The sequence below is a fragment of the Xiphias gladius genome, chromosome 16 (assembly GCF_016859285.1).
Source record: "Xiphias gladius isolate SHS-SW01 ecotype Sanya breed wild chromosome 16, ASM1685928v1, whole genome shotgun sequence".
In the NCBI taxonomy this organism is placed as follows: Eukaryota; Metazoa; Chordata; class Actinopteri; order Istiophoriformes; family Xiphiidae; genus Xiphias; species Xiphias gladius.
The window spans coordinates 6731148-6743521 of NC_053415.1; the positions used below are offsets into that span (position 1 = coordinate 6731148).

The 12374-nt window shown below is 41.1% G+C and overlaps 1 protein-coding gene across 4 annotated transcripts in view; it reads left to right on the forward strand.

Annotated features, from left to right (window-relative positions):
• The window catches only part of hdac4 (histone deacetylase 4), a 120723-nt gene that overhangs the window by 75407 nt on the left and 32942 nt on the right, over positions 1–12374 (forward strand). For 3 of the 4 annotated variants that reach the window (XM_040148628.1, XM_040148630.1, XM_040148629.1), the window contains exons 7-13: positions 2062–2182; positions 3590–3708; positions 9208–9336; positions 9516–9622; positions 9928–10047; positions 10307–10514; positions 11144–11364. In XM_040148628.1, coding sequence (XP_040004562.1) covers positions 2062–2182; positions 3590–3708; positions 9208–9336; positions 9516–9622; positions 9928–10047; positions 10307–10514; positions 11144–11364 — 1025 coding nt within the window. The remainder of the gene's footprint in view (positions 1–2061; positions 2183–3589; positions 3709–9207; positions 9337–9515; positions 9623–9927; positions 10048–10306; positions 10515–11143; positions 11365–12374) is intronic. The other variant, XM_040148632.1, reaches the window with a different exon arrangement.

Here is a 12374-nt window from a genome sequence, read left to right on the forward strand (position 1 = left end):
ATATCAGAATAAGACGGCCAAGACAAGGCTAGGAGAGCAGGGCATTCAAGTTGCACACATGCCGTAATTTTTTAAATTTGTTATTGTTTCCTACTATCATTTTTGTTTGAGGAACAATTAAACCAGGCGATTTACTGTTCCCAGACTTCATCCATTTTTTTTTTTTTTTTTATAGGATTTACTGTTATTGCTTTGGCTATCAGTACATCTATTTTGACAATGTTGTACTCACCGAAGTATTTGATGAGATTAGGAAACATGGTGCTATCACTAGAACAAAGCAAGTTCTCAGCAATTAACTTAGTGTGTAAATATCATCATAACTGATATAACTGATGGCAAAACCTATGAAACCAAAGCTGAGTCTTTAAAAATTTGTGATTTAAGATTTGAGAACCTTGATAGTATCTATACTGTCAGGAGTCATATTGATCCAGCTGCAAAGTGCTCTTACTTTTTTTATGACTCTCCTGATATTGATAATTACATGAGCTTTGACGTAATTGCATATTTTTCTGGCAGGAGGGAAAAGTTTGTGGCAGCTTTTTTAGCTGTGTCAAGCCAGAATTGCCTTGTTGTTGAAAGGCACTACACAAATAAACTTGCCTTGCCTCACCCCGCCTTATTGAATAGTACAAGTTACTAAATTTTTTTATTCACTTCATACAACACTTGAATGGCTCTTATAATGTGGGGAAGGTGCATCTTTTCCTCAGGCTGGCGTGTCTTTGTACACATTAGCATGAACCGGAAATGTTGTAAATGGCCTGATTATATTTTGGATATGGCTGCATACATCTGCATGCCTATTATTTATCCATATACCATATTAAATAACCTCATCAAAACACAGATGGTGTTTTATTATGACAGTTGTTAGTATGGCTGTTAAGTGGTCTTATATGGGCGTTTTTGGGCAGGGCTACGATATTTGGAACCATGATTTTCTGCGTGTGAAGTCCTTTTTCTCAACAATTCTCCGCTGGACAAAGTGAGCCTACAATTTGACGTTTGTGGGAAGCACATTGGGTTGTAAACAGAGGAAGCTTTGTTAAGTGCCACAGTAAATTGCATAGAATGCAGTCTCATAAAAGCCAATTTGCTTCAGTGGAAAAGCAGACATATTGGGATGTCAGCACTTCCAGCTGCACCATGATTTAGAGATCATATAGTAGCTGTTGTCACTTTCACATACTCTTTTTACCACTTTGTCTCTCAAGCTTGCCACATCACCTGTTATCACTCCCTCTGTCACACTCCTAGAAAAGCACACCTCTGCTGATTTCCCTGTATTCACAAAACACCCATTTTTTTGCCCTCTCTATTGCTCTCCTCACTCCGTTTCTCATATTTTTTCGTGGTCGCTCTTTCCCTCTCACTCATCTCCCTCCCTGGACAATTTGTTTGTATCTGTGAAATGAGGGTGGTAATTGAGGAGAGACCGGGAGCTTAGTGAAACTCATGGTGTGTGTCTTCGAGGCGAGTTAAATAGCACTGCTGCTGTCTCTGTGGAATTTCAATTAAACTCTGATGCAATATTGTACTCTCTGCATGTAGCTAGAAACCCATTATCTGTCAAAGCATGGATCAATGTTGTTATATTTTTCAGGTTAGTGTCACAGATTGAACAGGATGTACAGTAAAGTAGAGGCACTGAAGCACAAACTTCTCCAGAAATGCAATACTGAAAATGTTTTTTTTGTGGAGCAACAGGGCTGTGTTTGCATCCGTGTTCGTGTGTGTACTTGTATGGCTATACATTGTGAGGACCAGTGTGAGTTTTAAACCACTGGAGTGAGGAAAGTTTGGGAAAGTGAGGATATTTTGGCTTGTCCTCACTTTCTGACACATCTTAAAAGGGCTGTTTGTGTATGTGTGTGTGTATATGTGTGTGTATATGTGTATATGTGTATATATATATATATATATATATATATATATATATATATATATATATAATATAAAATATCTAGTTTGTGTGTGTGCGAATAAAGTTAATTGGAGAAACAAAGTTTACTTACCATTGGTTATTGTTCTCCCTGTATCTCTGTCTCTGTTTAGGTGCAGTCGCCAGTACAGAGGTAAAGATGCGACTTCAGGAGTTTGTCCTGAACAAGAAGAAAGCCCTGGCTCAGCGAAATCTAAATCACTGTCTGCCCAGTGACCCACACTACTGGTATGGGTGAGTGTCACAGCCGACCACTACAGAACCACTTATGGTGTGGAGTGTAACTTGTTGAACACCAATGACTGAGTTATTCAATATAAGGTCTAAATTGAAGTTTATGTCACTATAAAATTGCAATTTATGCATCATTTGATATGTGAGAAACACGAGCAATGAGAGCTGAGTTTTCCGGTACTCCACATGCAACTCGGTGTCATATATCATGTCACCTAACTGCCTGAAATTGTAAATATGCCTCCTTTTTCTGGCGAGCATTACGGTCAAATTTTTTTCTTCAGAAAGCTTTGCAAAGTTAAAAAATAAGCTTTTGTGTATGTACTTAAAGAATGAACAACTGTGTTGGAAGGCAAGTGAAGGCCAAGTTCATGCCATTTTTTCTCTTTCATATTCACTGATCTGTGATCTTTGATTGTTACCTTATAATTCTGCATTTTTTTTTGCCTTTTCATATCTCAGCATAAAAATGTAGCACTGGAGCATTGTAGAACTGGAAATCAAACATAAAAGTCACAGTGATGAGTGACATACAGACCCTTATCATTGTGTCTTTGCAAACGTGGCAAACCTTGTGGTGTACTGAATCCCGGTTGTGTGGGTATCTGTCATTAATGTGCTTTTGTGTGCGGTGAATGCCTGTTTGTGTAAGAAGTTTCCAGCATCAAAATTAGCCACTCTGAGAGACTTCACCAGTTGCCCCTGAGTTGAACTATAGAGAAAATGTTGAAGGAATGAGCCTTTTTTCTTTCAGTGTTTTTTGTCTATGATTGACAGCTGGCTCCCTTTGAGGTCTGTTTGTGTGTGCGTATGTTTGAAGTGGGCAAAGAGAAAAGACTATGGCACCTCTCCTGCGCTTTAAATATTTGAAGAGGCTTTAAGCATTTCTGCCAAGGCAGGAGATGATAGAACAATCTAAAGTGTGTGCCATCAACGAGGAAATTGGTTATCACTGCCAATTTCCCATTTGCTTAGTCTCCTACCTGTTTGCTTTCTCCTCAGTTCTTCCATACTTTTATGCCTCTTTTAGCTTCATTTCTCCTCTCATCCTACATCTCTCACTTTCTCCATCCCAGTCTCTCTGTATTATTCACTCACCTTTCAGATAGGAAACTAAACCTTAGCCTCTTTGCTGTCTCATGGTGGTAACAAAAAGGATGGAAGAGGATGCTTTCAGCTCTCTGTCTCCATCCCTTCTCTCAATAACATTTGGGTGGGGGATGGAAGCTGTCTTTGTCACTGCACTGAAACTTGTGTGTTTGTGTGTGTGTATGGAAAGTCAGGTACACAGTGAGCTTGGTAAGCAGACATACAGCCACACTTTACCTGGAAAGAATTAATAAAATCATATTGCATGTTATACTAATAATGTTTAATTGTTTTTCTTTTTTTACATCCTTTTTGTAGAAAAACCCAGCACAGCTCTTTGGACCAGAGCTCTCCTCCCCAAACAACATTGTCAGCGTACAACCACCCAATGCTGGGCACATATGACTCAAAAGACGACTTCCCTCTCCGCAAAACAGGTACAGAATAACACTGATTTTGCTGAGGTGTTGTTACTTTCTGACATCTATATTCATCCACCTCTTACAGCCAGCCATCATTCCCTGCCCAGAAGGGCACCCTAATCTCCCTTTTTCCCTACAAAAGCAATTCAAATGGCTTATTGGGTTTCAAAGTTAGGCGGATGTACCAGGAGTCAGCCACTGGGAGATTAAAAGGAGCTCTTAAAATTTTCTTTAAAAAAGAAATCAAATTTTTTTTTTTTTTTTAAAGTCTTTTGAATCATTCTAATGTAAATGAGGGTGGATGGACAGAGAGTGGAGCAACTTGAGAGTAGAACACTAGAAACCCTAAAATCGGTAAAAAGTTCCTTAAATCATCCTGCACAGTAGAATATCTAGGTTGTCATAATTACCAAGAGAGACTAGAGATCATGGGGCCATCACATACATGGGAATACATACATACTGGTGTGGGAACTTTTGAAGAAAAAAAGATTTTCTTTTTGAGTCAGTTGGCTATTCTCCTGTTTTACACTCATTCACACTGATATTGACAAACACATTCAGTCACACTCCTTTACAGAGGTTATAGATCTTACTGTTCAACAAAACAACTCTTGACTACTCCGTGAAGTGTTCTAGGAAACATGTCAAAACCACAGTTCCTGCCTTTTGGATGCATCAGACTGTTACTTCTCTGTCCTTCTGTCCATGTCAAATACGGCCAAGCTGTGATTATTCACTTAGCGTCAGCAGCTGCTTTGGCAGTATCGCCGCCTGCTTTCACAGCTGGAGGCCAAGCTCTGTGTACTCTGCACTCCTGCCCACCTGCTGTGAACTGGAAGCAGGAAAGATTTATCCTGGCACACAACCTCAGACTGAGAGTTTAAACTTTCAGGGACACTCCGATGTAATTCAGGGATCCAGTGTGCCAGCGGTGCACAGAAATATTCACAACTTACCGTTACACAGTTCATACTGGCACAAGGCATAACAAGCTGTATAGTACGTACATATCGCTGTGGATATGTAAAGAAAGTGACATATTATGAGGAGAAATGGAGTGTGAGATTGGTCTTTGTGTCAGTTGTGAGGAGAGGCAGAGAGGGAATTCTGACTGCACATGTGCATACTCTCTGGCACAGCTGTTGAGGAACTGTTGTGTCAATAGTGAGCAGACATACATCCGATTAGACCAGCAGACAGAGAGATGAACTGTGTTGAAGAGGAAGTGAGTGACAGTGGTCACCGCAGTTGTGCAACGCTCTGACGACTGGAACTGTCATGCATGACGTTTTTGCCTGTGGTGACCAATGTTGGTAATGTATGCGTGTAAATTATAAATGTATGTTAAGAATTCTCTTTCTCTCTTGCAAGTCCAGGCATACAGTATATTACAACAGGGTTCATTGTCCAAGTCTGAGCGGCTTTACGATTATGGCTCGTAGAACACAGAGGGCCACTTTGAATGCTGCGACAGGAAGTCTGTTAGGCCTTCATGACAGATGCAGACTTGTCATGGTGACCCCTTTTTCCCTCACTTGTTCAGAAAGTCACACACATTCCCATACCACACTGTGCACTGAATATTTAAACCATGAAGGATAACCACATGCAATATAGCACTTTCATGTTCTTTTGTTTAGTCCATTACATAGCTTTAGAATTTGACACTCGTAGTCAGCTTAGTGAATCTGTGTTTTAATGGAGAACAATGCAACATGGTGGCTGTTACCACGACGGTCTCTCTTCCATTCTACTTTTTAACCCACCGGCTGAGATTAAACCCATCTCCTCTCCTCTGACGTCGTTGGAGATGACTTGACGCTCAATCCTTGGCACTTCATTTGAATCCCCGCTGATTGTTTGACTTGTTGGTGGTTCCAGGTATATAACTGAACCAAATCAAGCTAAACTCAATGATATATTGAGTTTACCTTGTATTTTACACATCTACTCTCAGGCCCTGTTTCGCTGTGATCTTGATGATAATGGAATTTAAATTGGGTGTGCTGGTTCACTCGTGGATTGCTCTGGCATGTTATAAGTAGCAGTTAAATAGCTAAAATGTAAACAAGGGAAAAACTGCCATGTGCTTTTCTACCCACCTCACTTGTTTACCACTTGGGTGTCTGAACAATCAGTAATGGATGCCACTGATTTTAACTAGCTCATGTAACCTCCATGTGAAGGCCTCATTAGTTGCAACTATGTCAGCCAGATTTTTGGTGTCTTGTGCTCATATCCATGTTATATGCTCACAGGAGAGATGGTTAAATATTTTGATGTTAAATTTAATGACAAATGTCTCTTGGAAACTGTATCTAAGAATCATAACAACCTGTTTATATAATAACTGGGCTGTAAAGACATTTACAATCAAATTTGATCTAGTTTATTTGTCTTCATGTTTCTAGAAAATATGTACAGGAGACAAATCTTTCTGTCTCTATGTCTATATGTCCCTCTGTTTATGTCTATCTAACCTATCGATCTAATGTATCTACCACATATAGTATTTCTGGGAAGCACTATTGATGAGTTTCAGAAAACTGCTCTATTGATTTCTATAAATCTCTCTTCTTCTCTGCCTTTCCTGGGAAGAGCATCACAGCTTCCCCTAGCATGACTCTACCAGCTTGGGATTCCCATCTGTCAAAACAGTTGAGCAACTGATCAATATGTTTTGTATCACAGAACCAGTTTCCTCCTCCACTCGCTATTGAAGTACTAAGCACTTGTTGATGTGTTTGATTTGATATTAGTATGCCATCAGATGGGTAGGGTTAAGGGATTTTTACGGTTTTAAAGGATACAATGAAGAGAGAACTCAGAAAATTACATTTAGCATGTAATACATTGCATATAAAGTAAATATACAATGCGACCTTGGATTCAGGACTCTTGTGTGTTATTTCACTTCCTCCCCTTAAAAGCCAATTTGGCCTATGGCTAGTGTGGAAATTTTTTTTTTTTAATGATACCTTTATAATGTCAGGACTGTGGCTAGACAGCTGCAAGAACATAGAAGAAGACATGTAAAGTATGTTAACTTACTTCTTCTTACTACTTCTTTGTTTCTGGGTCGTCACCATCATGAAGTAGGACAGTGATGTATGCTCTAACAAGGCGGAAAGTCTACTTCGCCAATGGTTGCTTCCGGTGTGAACGTTTGCACAGAAAAAAAAACTAGGGAGAAAGGCTGAACAATGAAGGAGACATGGCAGAGGAAAGAGAGAAGTGGGGGATTAGAAGAAAAGAGAGAGTGGAGGATGGATGGAGGCGAGGGAGGGAGAAAGGGCTACAGTAAAATGCCAGCGTCAGCAGTAAAACCAGTCTGGGCCCTCTGCAGCGAGTGTGTTCGCACATGTGCACACTGGTGTGCTTTTGCCCAGTCGGCATTAACACCCTTCAAAGTCACTGTGTCCTGAGGTGAACACCCCCATTGCGACCACAGCCCTACTTCACCTTCCTTCTCTTTATCTCCTTTTCTGTCCTCCTAACCTCCCTCTAACCTTCAATTTCTCCTTCTATCTAGTTTGTCTCTCTCTCCATCCACTCCTTCTTTTATTTATCCACTTCTTAATCACCTTGGCCTGTGACATCTAGTTGATATTTTTAAAAAATAATGCAGGGGATATATTAAACATAATGATTGTTTATAATTAAGCACATGCATAGCCAGAGATACTCATGTCCTCTTTTAATGGTGGTGGTTCCCACACCATGGCTCATATTCAAGCAGTTCTGACTTTAATATGCATTATCAGGATGTCCTCTGAAACAGTAATAAAGATAGCGCAAGATTCCAGCCAAATTCTCAGCACCATGGTTCATTTATGCTTCCCATCATTATCAAAATGATAAGGTTAGGAATGGTCAAAGCACAATCAGAATCAAACAGGCTCACAGATACCACACCATATGTCTTGTGTAACACATCACAAATCTAAAAAAGAAACTTTATTCTGCTTCTTTTATAGAATGATAGATTGTTGCAATGGAGGAAATCTGATTTCAATTATTATTATTTTTCTATATAATTATGGCAATAATTTTGGCAATTCATAACTACTACGAATCCATTTGCAATAGACTAAAAATTGAACATGAATGCACTGTGCCTCTTTTCTCCTTGTCTTTTTTTCTCCTCCAGTTCAGCTAATGCATAGAATTTTATCCTGACCCATTCCATCCCTCTTAACAAAGACTTTGGAAGAATGTCCTCCACTCAGAAGAAGCACTTTTTTAAATAATTGAGTTTCATAACTTCAGTAGCATTGTTCCCCTTCCAATAAAGTGCATTTGAAAATGTACTTAGACATAATAGATTCACAATAGGTCATCTCATCCCCACTGACCAAGAGGTATAGTGCTTGCACCTCTTTGAAGTACATTAAAACCTGGTGAAGCTTCATTCTTCCTTGATTAGCCTTCAAAGCTGCAGGTACAAGGGCCAGAGGGTTTGTAATGACCCTGAATAAGTCTTGTAACAAGGAATACAGTACACACAGAAGAATCATTTGCTTCCTCTTGACTTTAGTAATAACATCCCAGCTCCTCCTCTGATGCTAATGAACGTAGCGTGGTCTCTTTGATATATGGTCGTGGGACAAGCATAGGGTCAGCCATTGGTCAGCTGTCCAACTTCAACTAATTGAGCGGAAGGAAGCCAGTGAAGAGGGAATAGAATAAAACTGCCTGTGTTTGGTGTAGTTTGGCAGAGAAACACCAAAACAAGACTGGGCAGAAAAAGGTCAGGCCACTCACCAATACAGCTCAACCCCAAATCCAGAACTGGAGCATCTGTTTTCAAGCAGAGCCCCAAGAAATGTTGAATCAGGCACACACATACCCATACACTTACAAACACAGATGAAGACACACACTTGCAATTTTTTTTTTAATTGAAAGTGTCTGGAAACATGCAGTGTTCATTAGCAATGCATGGAGGCGGCATCATTAAGCGTGGGGTCAAGAAAGCTGCCAGTTGGCCGCTGCCCCTCTTCTAGCAGCGCTTCCCACTGTCACATGATGATGGCTAACTTCAGCTCCTGAGTCTGTCGGCCAACACGTACAGTGTGGCCCATAGGGACGAGCTCATTAGCCCCACAACATGCCTGCGAACAAGCTCCCACTTGTGTGGCCTAGCAATCTACCACAAAACTGAGAACCTAAGTGCCAGTTTAGAGGGAATCTGTAATTTTCAACACATTTATGGGGTTAAGTTGGGGTTTATCAGATTAATATTTTTAGAATGGGGGCCCCAGTTGGAAATCAAATACTTAGCCCTGGCAATGCGTAGCTCTATCCACTTAGTTATTTGGTACTGCTACACATTTGTTAGATGGGATATTGTTAATGGATTTTTGATGATGTTTTATAAAATGTAAATGTAAATGTAAATGTAAAATAGGCTCTCAGTTACTTTAAAGTTTAATCTTACTCTAGACTGAAATGTCTCCACCTTTTGAGTAAATCCTCCATCCTTTCTTGTTCCTCTCTGCATCTCGTCAGCCTCCGAGCCCAACCTGAAACTTCGTTCCAGGCTAAAGCAGAAGGTGACCGAGCGCCGCAGCAGCCCTCTGCTCCGCAGGAAAGATGGTCCAATCACTACTGCCAAGAAGCGTTCCCTAGACGTGGCTGGTGAGGACTCTTGTCATTGGATTTCATCTGTTGTTTGTATTTGGTATCATGATAAAGATGTGCAGAATCTTATTTTTGCAGTGCTTTGATGGACAAATTAAATTAATTATAATGAATTATTATTATTATTGTTATTATTGTTTTCAAAAAATCAAATTTCTGTCTTGCGTGTATTTTAGAGTCTGCATGCAACAGTGCACCAGGCTCAGGTCCTAGCTCTCCCAACAACAGCTCCAGTAACATCCCCAGTGAGAATGGGGTCACCATCTCCAGCAGCCCAGGAGAGGTAACCAACATTATTTTGCGTGCTTGTGTATGACTGCATATGCACATGCACATCTGTTGGTGTTTGTGTGTATGAGGCTGACTGGTGACTGGTGACTGGTGGCTGGTGACTCTGTGTGTGTGTGTGTGTGTGTGTGTGTGTGTGTGTGTGTGTGTGTGTGTGTGTGTGTGTGTGTGTGTGTGTGTGTGTGTGTGTGTGTGTGTGTGTGTGTGAGAGAAGTAACGTACTGTATGTAACGCTGTGTCAACTTTGTGTCTGAACTGTGTGAGTATTTACTGCAATGTTGTGTGGTTGTATGTGTCCAGGCCTCTCTGCTTCAGAGATTGGCTGCAAGGGAAAGTTCGGTTAGCCAGCTCTCTCTATACACCTCCCCTTCTCTGCCCAACATCACCCTGGGACTTCCAGCCACAGGCCTTGCTAACACTGTGAGTACACTCTATACACAATATTGCAGTTTCCAAAACTGAAGTTCCAAAACTGGATTATGTCTTATCATAGGTTTTTGCCATGCCTTTCAAGTCTCTCTCTCTTTCCCTCTGATTCTCTTTCGCCGTCTCACTCCCTCTTTGTCTCCTTTGACCCTTCTGTCTCTGTCCATCTGCCTCTCTCTCTGTGTCTGCCTGCCTCTTTTCTTATCCCTCCTTGTGTCTCAATCTCTCTCTCTTTTTCTCTCTCTCTTTGTAGGTGGTATCAGGACACCAAGATGGTGAGAGTCATCTGAATGCGTTACAGCAGGGCATTCCTCTGACCCCTCCTTTCCTGCCCACTGCCCACCTGCCCTCCTACTTGGCATCTTCAGCACTGGACAGGGAAGGGGCTGGAGGGGGGACCACTGGTCACAACCCCCTTCTCCAACACATGGTTCTGCTAGAGCAGAGCCATAATCCAATGGGTCGGTGTTCACTGCAAAATTTATTTTCCTTACTTCACAGCAGTGAGTAGCTGCTGTCTGAATTAATGACTGTGCAGACCCTGAAGCAATTTCATGCCGTAATATACAGTACTCTATATTCTTGCTGTCAGCCAGGCTATGGGGACTCCACTTTTCCTTAATTTGACTGTTATGCATGCAAAGAAAAGAATCTCTGTTTGATATGACTAAAAAACCTTTTAAACAATACGTTTTAAATCAGTGGCCTTCAACATGAGACTAATTTCTTCTGCAAGTTTTTAAAGTATTTTTTTAAGATAAATAGCACTGCTCATGCACCTTTTCGTTGTCTTCACTTAAAGGAAGATTGATTTATGAACTGGGACTCATTTTTGGAATTTTTGCAATCCTATTAGCAAGCAAGACATTTCGCTCAGTAGCTTAATTGCAGATATTTTGAGAGGCTGCAAGCACGTTAAAAGCAAAAGTCCACAGGGCATTATAACCATGAGGCACTGGACAGTTTCTTAAAAAGACCACAGTTTAGTGGGCAAATAAAACAATAACAACAACAACAACAATAATAATAATAATAATAATAATAATAATACATTGCTGTAACCACTCTGTGCACTCTGTGTTTACCACAGTTGGTCTGGGCGGTCTTCCACTACCATCACCCTCTGTCTCCAAGCTTGCGCGGGGTCACCGTCCCCTGGGGAGAACCCAGTCGGCCCCTCTGCCCCAGCAGCAGTGTGGACAGGCCCAGGCCTTGCAGCAGCTGGTAGTCCAGCAGCAGCACCAGCAGTTCCTGGAGAAACACAAACAACTGTTCCAACAGCAGCAGCAGCAGCAGCACATCATCAACAAGGTAGCTCTGCGTGTGTGTGTGCGCGTGTGCGTGCGTGTGTCCATCGACATGACACTGATTTGGTTAATGTCTGTGGATCCTATCTTTCGTTCAAGAACAGGATGAATCATCCTGCAATCAGCAAGTCTTCTAGCCAGTCTTCCTTGTCTGTGTTCGCTTATCCCTACTTCTCCCTGTCACCCTGGCAACTGTGCTCTTGAGGAAGTTGCCCCCACATATGGTCACACAGCAAATGACTCACTGCATCATCATGTAGTTGTGTGTGGATGTAGAAGTGTGTGTATGTGTGCGCGCACCTGTGTGTGTGTGTGTGTGTGTGTGTGTGTGTGTGTGTGTGTGTGTGTGTGTGTGTGTGTGTGTGTAAGGTGATAAGGGGAGTTGCAGCATTATAAGGTCACCGTAGAGACGGAGATGGTCGTTTGTGTGTGTGAATGTCTGCTGAAGTTCCTGTAGGATTAAGCACCACTGTCTTTTTGCTGTTTGGCTGTTGGTGACTCCGTCTGCTTCTAGACTCCAGGCTGTTGTGAGTCCAGCCAATTAAGTATAGCTCAGGTGTAAAACCAGGTAATTTGATGTAATAGTAAGTTGTGTTAATGCTCTTTACCAGTAAACTTAAAATGAGAATGTGACTAATGAGTTTGCATGGCATATTTAAAGAAACTGTAACTGCATTTACAGAATTATGATTACTCTAAATCATAATATATTTTCTAGTGTTTCACATATAAATGTGGCCCGGTGCTTTAAATTTATTGTGCATGTGTGACACATAATTTCCTTCCCTACTTCATTGTACCAGTTCATAGCACACTCATTTTAGATGCATGTTAATTAAGACATGTAAGGCAGGCATCTCACTCTGATAATAACCAGATAATATACTGGTGCACAGTACAAATCTACAGTAGCCAATGCAGAGATCTCCAAACAGGTCATGTTGACTTATGAAGTACGTTGTAATGTTTGTTTCCTGCCTGCTGTTGAGTGTGCCAAAGTGATTGTGATAAGTT